At 40.1% G+C, this 19,129-nt stretch overlaps 1 protein-coding gene across 1 annotated transcript in view; it reads right to left on the bottom strand.

Moving 5' to 3' along the window:
• CMYA5 (cardiomyopathy associated 5) overlaps window positions 1-19,129 on the bottom strand; it is a 49,155-nt gene that overhangs the window by 22,454 nt on the left and 7,572 nt on the right. Inside the window, exons 2-5 of the mRNA XM_049794395.1 lie at window positions 7,000-18,559; window positions 4,558-4,653; window positions 3,653-3,886; window positions 1,892-1,914 (exon numbers count right to left, since the gene is read on the bottom strand). Coding sequence (XP_049650352.1) covers window positions 1,892-1,914; window positions 3,653-3,886; window positions 4,558-4,653; window positions 7,000-18,559 — 11,913 coding nt within the window. The remainder of the gene's footprint in view (window positions 1-1,891; window positions 1,915-3,652; window positions 3,887-4,557; window positions 4,654-6,999; window positions 18,560-19,129) is intronic.

The raw sequence follows: 19,129 nt of genomic DNA, 5'->3' as shown, positions 1-19,129 counted from the left end.
CAGAAGCAAAGACCACGCGATATGTGCTTCTCTAAATATTGCCCACGAACTTGAGGACAACATGCAAGGAGAAGCTGTTTCCCTGATTTTGAACATATAGAGCATACTGCAATTTCAGATCAGGAGCACAGGGAGAGTGCACACTGTCTGTATACACTTAACCCATGAGAACGTGAGGATTTGAAGTTCACAGCAAGACTCCCAAGAGCACAAGGGTGCAGACTTACTAACGCAGTGCCTTTAAAGGTTACAAACCTTAGAGCTAAACTACAGCAGCTGACTCCAGAGACATAATGTAAAGCAGCTGCTTGTGGCAAGCAAAAAAAAAAACACGGAGAAGGAACATAGATTCCACTTAATTAGCCCATACTTGCTGAGTTCATTATAGGAAAAAACCCAACATATTTTTAACTCTGAGGCAGAAGCAGCTCCAAGGAACAGAAAGATTATTTTTTCCAAGGCAACAGAGTTTTACCTTTCTCGCCTTCTTTTTCAGTCACAAAAGTAGTTAATTATGCATAATCTTAACAAAGCACAATAAATATAAAACATGCTTTCTTCAGAAAAACATGCATTGTTATATAGACTTGTTCTTAACATTTTTAGCAAGTCGGGTATTACCAAAGTAAAGTAATAACCAAACCCATGCACAAAACAGAATAAACTTTAAGTTTAGTGTGTGTAAGTAAACACGTAAAGACCAAGTATACAGAGAGCTTTGGAAAATTGTTTTGTCCCATTATACCTGCTCTATTACACAATAAACTAGATGCAGATATGTGGCCAGATTCTCACATTTTGACTTACAACAGATGAGTCCGAATTTATAGTCCTAATTCTGCAGATTAATAGGAACCATGAAGGAGTGTTTGGCACATTCTCTTTGGACCACTCTTCTGGGGTTGTAATTTGACTGCAAACTGGAACTCTCATGTCATTGTTATACCCCAGACCATGTCAGCATATGTAATGCTGTGATGGCTGAGGCAGCGCTGATGAGGGTATGTTTGATATGCACTGCGCAACGCCCAGGCCCTTTGGGCAAAGTCAGTGGTGGTGGTGTAGGCAAAGCACGTTTGGGGGCTTGCATAGGAGGAGCCTGCATCCAGCATGTCTGAGCGCTTGTAGTTCACCTTATAAAACCTATGGGGGCAATACGGGCTTATGATCAAACACTTCTCTCATAAAGAATGGGTCTCACCAAAATGACTCCCTTGAGGAAATCACTCATGGCAAAGAACTGTTTGTGATTGTATGTATTTACTGGTATGTGCAGGCAGGCCAGGATGCAGCTGTTATGAGGCACCAGCCCTCTGAAACATGCTGAATCAGGCAGTGCCGATGAAGAGACATGGGAAAACATCAGCCCATAGTCTCCTGGTAAGCTTCTGAAAGCTACTTAGTCTCATTTTTTTTTCTGCAGTTGTGTTCAGAAATACAGTCCAACAACCCCAGCCATGTGAGTGACACATTGCATTATAACCTTTCAGAGACCAGGTAATACAGAACCAGACTAGTGAAAAAAGAACATACTACTGATCTCTAAGAGATGGAAGCATGGTCAAAATGCTTTTTAGTATATGTGTGTATAATGATAACTACAAGGAACATCTGTTTAAAAATGTCTGTATAGAGATTTAAAATTGAGCTGACATTTTAAAATGCTATTTGTTTAATTGATGTATTACAGAACATGTGCAAAACACTTCAAAACCAGTCAGTTACAGCAACAAGTATAAAACCTCTTCACTTAATTTCATTATTTGCAAGGTTTATAAAAGTAGCTATGAATATTGGCAGTGTGTTTTCAAAGCTCACAAATACCAAATGAAGCATCCAGCATGCTAGGCCCAGTACTCACTACAGTGCACTTAACCCATACTTCATATACCTTTTATTCAATTCTTTAGATGACTAGAGGAGGAAAAAAAGATATGTATTAACTGTTATTGAAACCCTGAAAATGTTGAAGTGCCACTCATCTGACAGTCTTGCTACTCTCCACAGACATAAAATACGCACAGCTTTATTGACTTGATGTTGTCTGGGATGCTGCTTATTCACACCAGCAGAGAATTTGGTTCCTTAAGAATATTCCACTTCAGAGCTCTGGCTCAGCAGGCTGTTAGAGTCTAAATCTGATTTTAAGCTCCTGAGGGGTCAGTATTCAGTATCCAGGTTTAAATACCAGAGAACAGTCAAATACTTTAGTAAACCAAGGCTTTTGCAGAAAGAAATCACCTGCACATAAAGAACACTTAAATCCAAATTCCAGCTGAAATCTCCTTCATAACTTTTTATTAGTAGAAGATGGGTGAGATTTGTAGTCATGGAGTGAGAGTTTCTCCCATGCTCCATGAATCTTCAGCTAATGTTTCCTGGCTCATGGACAGAAAAGTTCCTGTCCTTTATCACTGACAGAAAGGGGCAGGGAATCTAATAATTTCCACCAAATTTCACCACAAAATAATTTCAGATTACAAAGTTATCTTTCTGCCAAAGCACTGATCCACTACCTCACAAAGTTTAGGAGAATAAGCTATATTTTTCATCCATCCCAAAATCTACCACAGCATTCACTTTCTTACAGGATACTAAGACATTGCGTAGCTTGGAGCAGGAGAGAAAGCCAAATATTGCTCCACCATTTCTATAACTGCTGGTATATGGGCTGCAGGCTTGTATTTAGAAAGCTGTTTTATTTTGCATGAATGATCAATCTTTAGACAGTAATTTGAACTTTTCATTTCTTGCATCCCAGTATAGTTTCTCTGCAGTTTCCAGACTATGTGCTAATTCCTTAACGGGAGAAGATATTGTCCCAGAAATCCCATCCCCTTCAAGACTGCTGATATACTTCTACAGAGGAGAAAGTGCCATGGCTCAATTATAGACAAGTCTTGCAGCACAAGAACAATCTTGGTGGACCTAGGCCATTAATAATTAACTTGCAAGACCCTCTGAAACCACTTTATGGCTGATAACTGTATGAGCTAGGTAACTCCAGTCATGCAGATTCACAAGGGATGATTTTTACATCCAGAAAGGACTGTTACAGACATGTACCTCACATGCACATTCGTAAACCTAACCCATCGTCATGGTTTAACTCCAGCCAGCAACTAAGCACCACACAGCTATTCACTGTTTTTCAGTAAACATTTATCACAGCCTCAATAATTTGAGTGCATAACTATTGTCTGTGTCTGCTCATTTAAAAAAAAAACATAGAAACCCCACAACCCAACAACTCCGTTTCAGATAATTTTCAGTTACACTTTCTTATTTGACCTATATTTTTCATACAGTAAAGTACCTTTTACTCTAACATTTCTTACTCCTCAGTGGATAATTAATTCTGGATAAATTATCAGACTGTCTCTTAGCCTGTTCTTCACAAAACAAAACAGAACCATTTTAATGGCATAAGTCACATTTTCATCCTGTGCATCATCTTCGCAATTCTCTCTGAGCATTCACATGACAAAAGCAAATGATCTAGCAGTTTCAGAGTGGAATAGCTGAGCTTGCAGGATTTAGCTATCTGGAGAAAAAAGGTAAGGTAAATAATTCATTCCCACCCTAGGTACAGTGTAAGTGCTTTCCTAACTAGTATCATAAAAACTACAGTATGAAAGCCACCTTTACTTACATTTAGGAAAACAAATCCATCAAGTTCTTCCATTTCTTTTACTGTTGTCTCCAAAGCTTCCTTTGCTGAATCAACAGTTTGCTGGAAGTTAACCATCTGCTCATACAGGTACTCCATTTTCATCTTCTTTACTTCCTCAAAGTTCTCTGATTTCTCATCATATTGTGCTACCACTTTCTTAAGCATCTCTTCATTCTGCTTTTCCAATAACTCTGCATTTTTCTTACAGTTTTCCTGCAAAATAAAAACAAATGTAAATTGATCTGCAGAATAAAATTAGAACATTTAATGAATATACAGAAATTCTCAATTACCCATACATGAGCCATCCACCAGACTCCTTCTGGCATCCTGACAATAAGAAAACTTTATTTCTGTAAGCAAGCTCATCTGGGAGAAGTAATGCTAAAGAAATACATTAAAAACAATGGCAGACATTTTTTTTACTGTTAGTGTTTAAAATTGACTTCTATATTTAAGCACTGAGACAGGAAATCTGACTACAAAATAGCTAAAAATCCATACTTCCAACTGAAATTAAGACAGTCCTCAAGGGTTAAGAACTTGCGCATTAAGAACTTAAGACACTGGGCAACTCATTTAGATGCTTCATACAGTATTCTAAATAAAGACACAGTGTGAGCTTTTTATAAGCATAAACAAAATTAAGGCAACTTTTTCCTCCAGTGCTTGCCAGTCACATATTCCACTTTGCAATAATGTGCAAAAAAAGCAATCTTTTTCACCCCCTAAAGTTAACACCTTCCAGTGGGAGAAGTCAATTTGAGGACTGGAGAAACAGCCTTTTTTAGTGGAAGCAATGATGCTACAAAACAAGGCAAGCATCTCTTAGAAGTAATTTTGTAGTGGGAAAGAAAACTAGTGTGATAAAACACTGGACTTACCTCAACAGAGTTAAATAGCGATTCAATATCACTCACAAACTGTTCAATCTTCATTGACTTTTCTTCCAGTGCTATTAGCAATTCACTTAACTGATCCTGAAATTTAAAAGGTCTCAGTAACATAAGCATGTTATTTTATAGAGCTTTTACATGGAACTTATTTTAGGTGAATGTTTTTGTTTTGCCACAAGCCACCATTGGAACAATTGCTATATGAAGTTCAAGTATCGCCTTGGCTACAAAGACAGGCACAGATATAGCAACTGGAACAGTCACAAAACTGTTTCCAAACCAAAAAAAGTGAGCTCAGTTCAACAAGGTGCTGAGTGTCTGTACAAGTTTTTGAACGTTACAAATTCCAACACAGCTTTGCTAGAGACTGAGGGTACTCAGAGCCTCATGAGGGTCCTCGAGAGATCACAGGAACAAGCCCATAAAAAGGAAGACAATGCAGGTAATTATGAAGCTAATAGATTATGCAGTGTCATGATTTTTTAATCAGATTTTTAAAGATATTTCCTATAGACCATGGTTGGATTAGGTGTGGAAACAAAAGCAGTCCAAAGGACAACAGGCATCAGAGATGACTCCGAACTTTTTCTTAGTCCTTCTTGACCTTTTGTGAAAACAAGCTGGCTATCTGCTTAGCTGCCATTTATAATTTATAAAAATACTTAGTTTTAATTAGCTAGCATAAATCTAAAAGGAAGGTTAACTTCCTTTGGTAACAGCTTCCTATTATGGCAAACTTCTACAGCTAGATCTGTTGAAAACTAGCATATGATTTTCCATGAATTATAAATGTCACATTGGACCGTACAATTGAAAGCTCACTTTATAAATATTTAGGGCCAATCACCAAAACTCAGAGGCAAACTTCTGTTTGTCAAGACAACCTATAAAATCTGACAGATGCCATCCATAGCTCATTTCATTTACTGTGAAGCTATGTTCCTACAGTTAAAATTCAGGCAAGAAGCATTTTGCTATGTTAATGTTTTCTCAGTAATTATACAGAAGTAACAAGAAACATACAAATGCCATCCCAGAGTAACCTGAGCTCTAAGTGCTAGAGATCACATGAAGCCAAGCTGGTGTTGTGGCCAGATTTAATATTGGCTTCATGTCTGTGCCGTGCAGCCAGGGAGAGATATAATGGAATGTTTATTTGCGGCTTAACTTGACTCGCTGCATTGTGGGTACATTCAAGGGATGGCTGGGGTCTGTGACTTTATGACTTGACTTACTTCTAAGTCAAGCATGAATGGCCATATATAAAAAGCAGCTCCACTGTCATACATCTGCACACCATGGAGATAGTTTGTAAATACTGATCTTTGAAACTGCCACATTGACTTCTCCTACTTTTAATTTCTCTTTTTTGCATATAAGTTAACATAAAGATAACATAAATACCATTGATAAAAGTTTGTAAATACTGATCTTTGAAACTGCCACATTGACTTCTCCTACTTTTAATTTCTCTTTTTTGCATATAAGTTAACATAAAGATAACATAAATACCATTGATAAAAGCTCTTCTTGAATTTCAGTGAAATTACACAAAATCTATATTACCATCAACCAAACAAGCGCCAGGTAAGAGACCTCGCCTTTCTGATACTGGAGTGAGATTAAATAGCTGGTAACCAAGAAAGAAACATCTGTATACTTGTACATGAACAAATCCGATATGGGAAAAGTGAGACATCATATTCATGCTGTTTTCACAAGCAGAACGGCAATTTAATGAAGAATAGCTTCCACAGAAATGAAACATTTTCACTAGTATTGATAACAAAGGACTAGGCTACTGAAATAGAGGGCATTTTTATCTATCTTGTAGAGTGGTACAGCTTAGAGATAGTGGGAAGAAATAGAACTTGCTAAACTCTTACCTGCGCTACAGCTAAAACACTATTGGCACAGATGAACATGAACTTACAGAAGATGAGGATGGCGTTTCAACAAAACTGTGTAGTGTAAACTGTGTAACTCCTCTAATGTCTCTAAGCAACCTACACATGTAACTGGAACAGAGAACACTTTATGGTGATACTGGTCCTTACATATGGAGGTTTCTGTACCTTCTCAAGTGAAATGAGCTGATGTTACTAAAATTTTCTTTTCATAGAAACACTCTTCCCATTTCTCCCCCCACACATACAAACCAGAACACACTTACACAGGTGAGAATGCTAAAGGATGAAAAGTCTGGTAACAGCTACATATAAACAAGGTCATTCAAACTTCTGAACAAATCTAGAGAATACCTTAATAAGACAGTGTCCCTTCAAGATCTCCAACAAGTGTTTAGGAATAATTTTTATTTTATAGATATTGTGACTTAGCCTCTGAACTACTCTCTGGAGTCTGACAACACAGGATTGTCTGGAGAAATTAGCCTCAGTAGCTCCCTCCCTTACCCAAATTAATTCTTACCTTCATCTTTGTTGCAGCATCATCTAGTGTTGTGACTTCATGGTCTTTATGTTCTCCAAAAAGCTTGTCAATAGCAGATATTGGGCATTTGCAGTGGTAACAATATGTGTCTGCTTGTGCTTTCTTTAGTTCTTTTTGTGGGCTCTCAACTTGAGGAATGTTTGTTGTTGATTTTTCAGGATACATCACCACAAAGCCTGAATCTTCAAGCTCAACAGGTGTTCTTTGCTCTGGCTCATTAACAAATTCATAACTATCACCAGCTTGCTCAAAGGAGTCCCTGTCTTCAAACAATAGCTCCTCATGTGTTAATTCTGATGATAATTCATCTTGCAAAAGTTCTTCTTGTGTAATCACGTCATAGTCCATTGACTCAGCGAGATCTTCATCAACATCAGGGTGCTGCTTCTCCCTTTGCAAGTCTGGTTTCTCTGTTTGCTGAATGGTAGGGACACAGGAACGATTTTCCTGAGTATACTGATCATCTTCACTGTCTTCAACAGGAGTCCTGACATATGGGACATATTTTTCCATTTGAGGAACTGCTGTTATATCATGCTCTTCTTCCTGCTTATTACCAGCTTCTTGATATGCAGCTCGCTGATAATCCACTAGTTGACTATACGCTTGATGACTTGATTGCTCTGGCAACTCCTCAGTTGTTTCTACAGGTACATTCTCTTCTCTTTGTTCAGTGGTATCAGTTCTTGCACCTGAAAGAATTACTTTGCTTCCAAAAGGAATGGCATGCATTGGTTTACAGATTGTTGCTTGAATGTCACTGTCAACCTGGACTTTCTCTCTCTCTACAACACCCCTTTCTGGCAGAACCTCAGTTGTGACATGTTGAAGATCACCAGACCCCTGCTTGTGTTTGTCCTCTGAACTCTGAAATGAAATTCCTCCACTAAAGGACTCATCCTCTGGTATCTGGTCCTTTTGAGGACCTATGGCCTTACTTGGAATTTCATCTTTAAGAATGTATTTTTCAAAATATATTCCTGTTCCATCATCTGTGTCTGAATTTCTACTAGGGAAAGATGCATTAGAATTAGCACTTTCCTCATCAGAGGGAGTCTCATCCTTCTTCTTTTCTCCTATTGCTTCTGCATAGAGGTCCTTGTACAAAAATGACAGAGCAGGTGGCTCCTCTAGAAGCTCTGGATTAACTGCAGCAACAGTGGTAGGGAACAACAAAGATCGTTCTAGCACTCCTTCTTCGGAATCAAAGAGTGGGGTCCCTGGTGACTTCCGTTCATCTTCTACATTTGTAACCTTTTTACTGCTAATATCAGTTGATTTCTGCAGAGGTAAAGGGTTTGGAGCATCTGCATAGGACTGAATTTTGCTTTCTTCTTTCACAGTACCATAAAAGACTTCATCCAGATCCTCAAGTAAGGAAAACTCCTCTTCCAAAGTACCTACCTCAGCACTTTCTTTAAAAGATGCAGCTTCTTCCACAGGTTCATTGGGATCTTCTGTCACAGGAAACAATGAGCTCGGTCTTTCAAAATGTGGTTTAATGGGGGACTTGTCATCAATCAATGTATACTTTTCAAAATAATCCATATCGGACATACCATTATTATGATCCAACGCTGCATTATTGTTGTTTTCTGGCAACACGGGATTTTCTTGTTGGGTTTCTCCAGTTTCCTCAACATCATCATTTTTGACCAAACCTTTTAGTTTTTGGCTTGCAGGCCTTCCCAACACTGAGCTTTCTGAAATTTCTGTGGTTCCAGAAGCTAGGACTCTGTGGCCATCGTCAGATAATTTTCTTTTAAATGAAGGATTTGTTTCCAAGTATTCTAGTTTATCTGGCATCTGTTTACTTTCTTCTTGATCAACAGAAGAAATATGTGTAGGAGCATGAATATTGAGTATTTCATAACCTTCTGAAATTATATTAAATAGATCTTTTTGTTCAGCAGTCTCTGGAGGACACTGACTCTCTTCTACAATGCTCACATGTTCCATTTCTTCATCTTGTCCTCTCAGGTAATGTTCAGGCACTTCAGACACTTTGTCTACCTCTGGATGTTGCATTGCTTTCATTTTTGTAGGGTTTCTAATGCCAGTTTCATGCTCTGGAACTTTGTCTGGACCTGGATTATCTCCTACCAGAGATGGTAAATCATACCTTTGCGTTCTCTGACTAGTGTCTGGGGACAGTCTGTGGGAAATTTCACTTGACACTGAATCAGAAACTCTAAACATATGTCCTTTGTTCTTTGTAGCACCATGAACTGTAAGTTCACTGCAACTTCCAGCTGGGAATTGTTTTGATCCAAAACCAGAAGCTTCATTTGGAGAAAGTTGAATTCCTTGCCTGTGTACTTCTGCAGCTCTTACTGGACTAATTGATCGAGCTTTCACCTCTTCTGCCAGCCAGCTAGCTAGCCCAAAAGATGGAATATCTGGATTCTGCTTTTCATCAGAACTAGAGCTAACGGACTTCATTTCTCCTGAAGAAAGTCTACCCTGTTCACCAGAATAATGCTGAGTTTTGTGTGTTGCAGTTTCATAAACAATATCTGATGAAACAGCTCCCAGATGCTCTAAGGTTGTATGTCTTTGCTCTGCAAAATAGTGTTGCATTTCATGTCTATCTTCTCCTTCAGTACAAATGCCTGAACCTATGTTAGACTGCCTTCCAAGCAGGCCTACTACATCAGATAAAGATGATGGAATATTTTGTTTCTCTTCATCATCAGTGAAAGCCACCAATACTGACTTTTCAGGTAATGTATGAAAGGGTACAAATGAATCTGATGACATTGCTTGCTGGTCTGCTACAGCAGACACCTTTAACTCTGTAGTCAACGACCTTGGCACTGTCTGCACATCAAGTTGCATTTCTTGCTTATCCTGCTCAGTAGTGAATTTGGGGGGACTTCTTAGCTGCTCTGATGACAAATATTTTGTGTCCAATGAATGATCCTGAGATTCTTGTTTGTCTTTGTCTTGTGTGTGTGCTAGAGACATATTCTCCAACTGCACTGTGTTCAAGCTTGCTGCTTTAGGTGAACAGAGCTGAATTTTTTGCAATTCTTTTTCATCATGTGGTGGAATTAGATGTTTACACTCTGATTGTGCAGACTGGGGAATAAGTGGCTGCATGCTTTGCTTTTGCTGTTCAGCAAGGGACCATGAGGGAATCAAATACTCAGAGGCTGGTTTTGAATAAGGTGGAATTTCTTGCTGACGTGTCTCATCAGCTGAATAAAATGGAACTGAAGGTTCAGACTCTAGTTTTGAAGGTGCAGTTATATACTCTTGACTTTCTAGAGTTTCTGCTTTACCTGTAGAATACGATAAATTTAATTGTTCATATTCTAATTGTGTAGCTGTGTGAAAGTAATGTGGAGTCTGTTCTCTTACATGTTCAGCCTCTGACTGTGCAGCTACAGGCACATGTAGACGATTTTTTGTATTCTCTGCTTCTTTGCTTGCAAAGAAGAGGCCTGACTCAGGCTGGGCAGTTTCTGACTGCTCTGTTTGACAGTGGGTGTAAGATAAATCTAAGTGCTTGGGGGACAGGCCTTCAGTTACAGGTGAAGACTTTGGACTTCCAGATGCTGTTAGTTCAGTAAGAGATGAATATTGTTGAATTTTTTGGTACTCTGCTTCCTCAGTGGAAAAGGATAAAACTTGTTCAGTTTTCAGCTGAGCAGTTAGAGATGAGGTAGCCCCAGTGTCTCGCTTCTCTGAATGTCCTGCTCTCAGTGGGGCCATTTTGTGCTTTTCTGCTTTGTCAGTAGGTCTTAATAAATCTGATTGTTCAAAGTCCGTTTGTGCAGTTCCCTGCTCCTCAGTCCTGCCAGAGATGTATGATACAGAAAGTGTTTCTGGTTGCTCTGTTTCAACAACAGAGTACTGCAAGTTAATGCACTGAGGTTCAGGTTGGGCCCCATCCCTCCTCTCCATTTCACCCATGAAATATGAAGTCTCTGGATGCTCCAGCTGGGTAGTCTGTGGTTGTTCTGCTTTGCCATACGAGTACAATAAGTCTGGTGGTTTGATTCCATGAGTCTCTGCTTTGCTAAGAGAGTATGACAAATCTGGACATTTTGATTTTTGTTGTTCTGGTTGCAACTGTTCTGCTTTTTCTGTGGAATATGAAGAATCAGAAGACACGAACCCTACTTGTGCAGCTTCCTGTTTTTCTGTTTTGCCAAGTGAATGTGATAAACCTGGTTGCACTAAGCCTAACTGTGAAGCTGCTTTCTGCTTTTCTTCACCAAGGGAGTGCAAAAAGCCAGGCTGGGACATTCCTTTTTTGTCTAGTTTGCCAAAGGACTCCAAAAGCTCTGACTGTTGCAGTACTTCTTGGGCAGGTTGTGAGTGCTCTGATTTGCCAGCTGGATACAATAAATCCATTTCTTCCACTGGCTGTTCAATTTCATGGTGCTCTTGATGACCAATAGAATATGACACATCTGGATAGTTTGATTTCTGATGTGTAGCTTCCTCTTCTATTTCTCTAACAGGGTAAGATAACTGTGGGTGTCGCAACTCTGGCAATATCATTTCTTGTTCTCTTTTGCCAGAAGAATAAAATGAACCTGTATGTTCCAGTTCACCTTGTGCAGTTTGCATTTCACCTGTTTTACCAAGGGCATATGTTAAATCTTGTTGCCCTAAGTCCATTTGTGTTTCTTCTTGTGACAGTGTTTGGCAAATGGAATACAATATACTGGGAAGTTCCTGCTCTGGATGTGCCATTCCTTGTTGCTTTGTTTTTCCAATGGGATGGGGTGTTACAGGCGGCTCTGATTTCTGTTGTGTAGCTGGTGGCTGCTCTACTGTGTCACTGGAATACGACAAATCTCGATGCTCAACTTCTAGTTGTGCTGCTCCTTGCTGTTCTGTTTTGCCAGTGAAATTCAGCAAGTCCTGATGCTCTGCTTCCACTTGAAGAGTTTGTGGTTGCTCTGTTTTCCCAGGGCAAGATGATAAACCTGGTTGTTCTAACCCAGGTTGTGTGGTTTCTTGTTGCTGTGTTTTATCAGTGGAATGTGATAAATCTGAATGCTCCAACTCTTGTTTTGCCATTTCTTGTTGCTCTTTTTCACCAGAGGAATACAAGAAGTCCAGGAATTCCCCTTCCAGTGGGGCTCTATTTGGTTGCTCTGCTGTGTCATGGGAACTTGAAAACATCGGCTGTTCCAATTTCAGTTGTACTGTTTCTCCTGGGTGTAATGTATAGCTTCTCCTCTCCTGTTTGACCTCCAGCTGTGCACTTCGTTTTTCTTCACTAACAGAAGAAGACAAATTGGGGTGCAGTACTTTTTCTGTGGCTTCTGAGACCTCTGGATGTTCAGACTCCAGTGGGACAGCCCATGACGGCTTTGTTTTGACAAAAGAATGTAACAAATCATGTTCTTTCAGTTCTGGCTCTGTTACTTTATGAGGTTCTGCTGTGCCAACAGAGAATGACCAATCTGCATACTCTGATTTTGCTTGGGAATTTTGCAGTCCTTCTGTTTTCTCCGTAGAGCACTGCAGCTCAGGGTGTTCTGCCTGCATTCCTGCACCTTCCCATTGCCCTGCCTTGCTGAGAGATGATGAAAAATCACCTGTCTGTTCCTGCTTTGGTCGAATCTTTTCTTGTTGCTGTACTGTGCCAGTGGAATGTGATAAATCTGGATACTCCAAATCCACTTCAGCAATTTGAGGTTGCTGTGTTTCACCAATTGAATATGATAAATCCATAACTTCTGCCTCTGGTTGTATGATTTCATGGTGTTCTAATCTGCCAGCAGATAAATCTGAATGGCTTGATTTCGTATGTGTAGTTTCTTGTTCTGCTTCACTAACAGAATAAGGTAACTGCGAATGCCCCAATTCTGGCTGTGCTTTCTCACCTTGTGCAGCTTTTTTGAAAGAAGGCAAGAAGCCTGGCTGCTCCTCTTGAGCCGTTTGTGCTTGCTCTGTTTTGCCAGGCCAAGATGATAGATCTGTATTTCCTAAAATCAGTTGTGTAGTTTCTTCTGTTTGTGTTTTATCAATGAAATATGATAAATTAGGATGCTTTGGCTCTGGTTTTGCCATTTCTCTTTGCTCCGCTTTTCCACTATGAGATGATGCATCTGGAACTCCTAGTTTCTCTTCTGCAGCTTGTGGATGGTCTGCTCTGCTGACAGACTGTCCCTCATTAGGGCGTCCCAAGGCTGTGTGCTCCATCCCTCGCTGCCCCACTTTCTCAGTGGGGGATGCCAAGTCTGTGTGGCCTATCTCCAGCTGGACATGTGGGATTTGCTCTGTTTTGTCATGAACATACAACACATCTGGCTGTTCCAACCCCAGCTGGGTTGTTTCCTTCACTTTGTTGAGGGGACATTCTAGACCAGGGTGTTCAGGTTTCAGCTCTGCAGTTTGCAGTCCTCCTGCTTTGAAAACAGAGTAAGGCAAGTTAGGATGTCCCTGCCCTGGTTCTGCCATTTCTTCTTCTTCTGACATACACACAGAATGGGCCAAATGTGGAATTTCCACTTCTGGCTGAACCATTTTCTGTTCTGCTTTTCCAAAGGGGTAAGCTTGCTCTGTTTCTTGTTGTACTCTTTGTCGCACCTCTGTGTTGTCCAGAGGATATATCACATCAGTGTGCTCTGCCTTTGGTGGGGCCACTTCATCATCTGGCCTGTCAATGGAAAATGATAAACCTGGTTGTTTCAAGTCCTCCTGGGCATGTTTTAATTGCTCTGTTTTACCAGGAGAACGTGATAACGTTTCTTGCTCTAACTGCTGTTTTGTCACTTGCTGCTGCTTTTCTCTGCCAACAGAAATTTTTCTGTGTTTCTGATCCAACAGTACTACTTCTTGTTGGTTTGTCTCATCAGCGGAATGTGACAAATCAGGATGCTTCATTTCCCATGTTGCAATTTCTGGCTCATTTGCTTTGCCAGGGGAGTATGTCAAACCTGGGTGTTTCGACTCTGTTTGTGCAGTTGTTGGAGAAGCTCTTTTTCTGGCTTCTTTAGGCAATGCTTGATGTTTAGACTCAAACTCCTGAGTTGCTTGTTCTTTGGTTTTACCAAAGGAAAATGACAAATCTGGATATTTTGAATCCAATTTTGAAGTTTCTTGCTGGTTTCTTTGGCCATCAGAACATGACAAATCTGGGTATTTAGATTCCACTTCCATACTTTCATCTTGTGTTGCTTCACCCAGGGTTCCTATTGAATACAAATGATCTGATTGTTGCTGTGTTTCTCCCATGGAGTATGAGAGCTGTGGATGTCCTGGCTCTTGCTCTACGATGTCACCCGGTTTTGCTTCACCACTGTCGCATGAAAAATCTGGATGTTCCATCACCAGTGGTGCAGTTTCTTGTTGTTTCAAACGAGGTGGTAAGGTTGGATGTTTCAATTTTTTTTGTTGTTGAGGTTCATGAAAGAAATATGACAAATCTGGATATTCTGAACTCATTTCAATTTCCAGTGGAGCTTCTTTTCCGCTGGACAATGGCAAAAATATGTGCTCCAGCTCTGGACGTACTATTTCTTGTTGCTCTGTTTTGCCAGTAAAACATGAAAGAAATGGTTGCTCTGATTTGTGTTCTGTCACATCCTCTTGCATTTCCGTACTTATATAAAATGTCTGTTCTGGATATGCTGGCTCTGTTTGCATTTCTTCTTGCATTTGTTCACTGAAAGTATATGGCAAAGATGGATGCACTAACTCTGGCTGAGCTATTTCTTGCTGTGCCAAATTAATTTGGTCTGTGACCTGTGGCTCTTCTTTCCTCCAGTTTTCTGACAAATCTGAATACTCCATTTCCATTTGCATAGCTTTTTGTTGGGCTGTTCTCTGCTGTTCCAGCTCTCTTTGTACTACATCTTGTTGTTCCATCCTGCCAAAGGAATATGATATATCTGGCTGAGCCACATTCAGCGATGGTGTCTCCTGTTGCTGACTACCAACAGTGGAACAGGAGGGAAGTGACTGCTCCTGCTCCATTTGTACCATTTCCCAGGGCTTTGCTCTATCAGTCGAATATGAGGACCCCAAAGATCCTGACTCCACTCCTTCTTGCATTACTTCTCCAGTAGTAAATGAGAAATCCCTATTTTCTGAAGCTAGTTGTACATTTTCATGTTGTTCTGTTTCACTAATGAAATGTGAAGGCTCTGGACTTTTTAAGTCTCTTTGTACAGCTTCTTGTGCTATTTCTCCCTGGGAATATGGTGAATCTGCTTGTTCCAACTTTGGTTGCCATGTTTCCTGTTGTTCTGTTTTGCCACTGGAATATGATGTCTCTAACTGTTCTGCCCTCAGCTGTGAGGTTTTATGTTGCTCTTCTTTTCTGGCAGAATATGACAAAACTGGATGCTCTGACTGCAGTTGAGTAGTTTCTGCTTGCAGTCCCTTGGCACAGGAATACTGCTTACCTGCGGGCTGTGAATCCTGCTGTACAGGCTGTGGCTGTTCTCCTTCATCACCAAAATACGACGTAAGAGAATTGTCCAAATCTGCTTGTGTCAATTCTTGCTGCTTTGTTTTATTCATGGAATATTGTAAATGTGAACATGCTGTTTCCAGATACCCAGTTTGCTGTGTCTCAGCTCTTCTGGTGGTATCAAATACATCTGGATGTACCAACTGGAGTTCTGTAGTGTTTTCTTTCTCTGCTTCTTGCATCAAACATGATAAATCTGAAGGTACCAGCACAAGCTGTGCTGTTTCTTCTTGCTCTTCTTCTTCAGGGGAATAAGACTCTAGCTGTTTCAGTTTAAAAGGAACAGATTTTTGTTTTTCTGTTTCTTCCCTGGAAAATAAAAACTCCTGATGTTCCATCTTCAGTTGTATACTTCCTGATTCTCCAATTTCTTTGCTGGAACATGAGAAATCTGGATGTTCTGTCTCCCACTGTGCACTTTCTGATTCCTCCATTTCTTCCCTGGAAAAAGAAAAGTCTGGACGCTCCATCTCCAGCTGTGCACTCTCTGATTCCTCTGTTTCTTCCTTGGAAAAAAATTCTGGATGCTCTTTCTCCAGCTGTGAACTCTCTGATACCTTTGTTTCTTTCTTGCAATATGAGGAATCTGGCTGCTCCCTCTCCTGCTGTGCATTTTCTGATTCCTCCATTTCTTCCCTGGAAAAAGAAAAGTCTGGATGCTCCATCTCCAGCTGTGCACTCTCTGATTCCTCTGTTTCTTTTATGGAAAAAAGCAACTCTGGATATTCTGTTCCCAGTTTTACACACTCTGATTCCTCTGTTTCTTCCCTGGAGTATGAGAAATCTGGATGCTTGGTCTCTGGTTGTGCACTCTCCAATTCCTCCATTTCTTTCCTGGCATATGAGAAATCTGGATGTTCTGTCTCAATTTGTGCACTTTCTGATTCCTCCATTTCTTCCCTGGAAAAAGAAAAGTCTGGACGCTCCATCTCCAGCTGTGCACTCTCCAATTCCTCCATTTCTTCCCTGGCATATGAGAAATCTGGATGTTCTGTCTCAAGTTGTGCACTTTCTGATTCCTCCATTTCTTCCCTGGAAAAAGAAAAGTCTGGACGCTCCATGTCCAGCTGCACACTCTCTGATTCCTCTGTTTCTTCCTTGGAAAAAGGGAAGTCCAGATGCTCTGTCTCCATCTGTGTTCTCTCTGATTCTCCAGTTTCTTTGCTGGAATATGAGAAATCTGGATGCTCCATCTCCATTTGTGCACTCTCTGCTTGATTGCTTTTTTCAATGGAAAAATCAGCGTGATCCAAATCTACTGCTTTATTTTTAGCTGAAGTTTTCTGAGTTTCTTCTGTTTCTGTGAGAATAGGATATGAAATGCCAAAATATTTAGAATCTATCTTTCCAGGAATAGGTGAACTTTGGTTAATTCCTTGCTCCACTGTTTCCTGAAAGGAGGAAGAAAAGTCTTGGTCAGACTTTGTTTGCTTCTCTAAGTGAACAGTTTGGGTTTCTGGTAATGGGGTCTTTTGACCCTCTTTTTTTTTACCAGAATACAATAGACCTGAAGGCTCACTTTCTGACAGTGCAGTTGCTGATGAGTGACACTCAGTTTCTCGCTTCTCTGTTTCATCTACAGAATATGGTAAAAGCACATGTTCAGACTCAGATTGTGCAGTTTCTGATGACTGAGGAATAATATCCTCCTGTCTTGTTTCAGACAGACTGGAATATTTGGATTTAGCTGATGGAGCACTAGGTAAGTAGGACTGAACTGCTGACTTCTGTGCTTCCCTCTCAGGATGTTCTGACACAGATGCTGTAGGCAAAATAGGTTGGGTACTTTGTCTGTCCAATTCATTAACAAAATCTGCTGAAACAGATTGTGGTGCAGAATCGGGCTGAATTTCCTGCTGCTTCGGTTCATCGAGATGATCTGATGCTGTCAGCAGAGATTGGTCTGGTTTCTTGTTTGCATTTTCAGCTGAGGAAAGTGGCACTTGTTTCTCTGATTTATTATCAGACTCTAAGGAAACAGAGGTTGTTTGCTCAGTTATTGATGTTTTGGCTGCAGGTGAATAACTTTGCTGCATCCTGGCTTCTTCAGGAGGGCAGGACTTCAGTGATTGTCCTGATACCTGATTTGGAGTCTCTGAAAGAGATGGTCTGTCTTTTTTTTCTTCATGTTGAAGAGTTGTTTCCGCACCAAAGCTTGAAAATCTGCTCGGTGTATCTTTCATTTTAATGGGTTTAATATTTTCAGATGAAACATCATCTTTATTAGTAAGCTCTTTTTCAAGAGGCATTGTTGGTGAAGAATAGCTTTGATTCGCATGTTCTGTGGGTTGTTGTCTTTGCTTCCTTCTTCTCTCTGATGGTGTTTCAAGATTTCTACTTCTTGCTCTCTGGAAAGGTTTCGGATGTGTTGCTTCTGAAAACGAACTGAACTTTTGCAGTCTTTCTTTTACTGATGTTTCAAGGAACTGTTCAGAATCTCCTGAAACTGAGCTACTTCTCTGGATTCTGGTTTTCTCCAGTGTTTCAGGGGCTGGCTCAGTCCCTCCAAAAATTGAGTTAAACAGCTGGATTCTAGCTTGTACTGGTCCTCCAAGAATAGGCCCTACTTTTCTCAGTCTGCTCTCTCTAAATATTGATCTTATTGGAGTACGTTTTACTGGCTCTTCTGTGATGTTCTCTAGATCTTCTTTGTCATCCAACATTTCCTCATCTATGTCTTGTGCTTCCACTTGTTCAACATTCAACACAGAGGCCTGCAGATCTCCTAGAACAGTTCTTGGTTCTTGCCTCTGCATTCCAGAAGAGTCACGTTTTTTATTGCCCTGGCCTCCCTTCAGCCTTGTAGCCATCGGCACCCTATTTGAAGATTTGCGTTTCCTTTTCCGAACAATCTTACCTTCATCCATAATAAAGATAACTTTTCCTGGAGGAGAACCTACTGGCGAACTTTCCATACTGTAAAGATCAGAAGTTGTACTAGTTTCTGAGGCCCAGGGAGTAGAACATCTGCTCGAGCTGGTTTCCCAGGTTATCCCACTATCTTCACTTTGAATCGTTACCATAGAAAAGGAAGGGTTAGTCATGATGTACTGCAGCTTGGGTTTCACATCTGCACCTTGGATAAGATCTTTTAAACTAAAAGCAAAAAGAACAACAGAAAAAAAAAAAAGGTGTAAAAACACATAACAAATTAAATTATTGCAGTAAAATCTAGATTTTTGCATTAAAGCAAAAATACTTTTCAAAGTTGTAAAAACAATGCATGCACATAAATTTTGAAACACAAGCATAAGCAAAGTCATATTTCATCTGACAAATGTATTTTAGATAAATTTTGTAAGGTGCATGTTGCAAGATTAGTTCAATGAAGGGGAGGTCTTTAAATGCTCTTGACAATGCAGGAATATCAGTCTTTGATCTGACTTTGTTTTGCCAGTGTGAGATTGAGCTGATTCTGGGGCTATTCTCCAGTGCATGGTTATCTCACAGTATAATGTAAACCTTGCATTAAACACTTATAAGATACTCTCAGTGTTTTAATAGCACTCACACTTGCTTTGCCCAAGTATAAATGATTATACAACGCTCAGAGAAGTAGAGAATCTATTCACTATTTTGTTACTGTCTTCTCATATGTCTCATCCTCTAAGCACTCTACATACTTAACAAAGTAATTTGGAATACATTCAACAATAAAAATATACT

Source organism: Accipiter gentilis, chromosome Z (assembly GCF_929443795.1).
Source record: "Accipiter gentilis chromosome Z, bAccGen1.1, whole genome shotgun sequence".
NCBI lineage: Eukaryota > Metazoa > Chordata > Aves > Accipitriformes > Accipitridae > Astur > Astur gentilis.
Note: the sequence above shows the minus strand (reverse complement) of the source record. Positions and strands in the feature narration are given on the sequence as shown.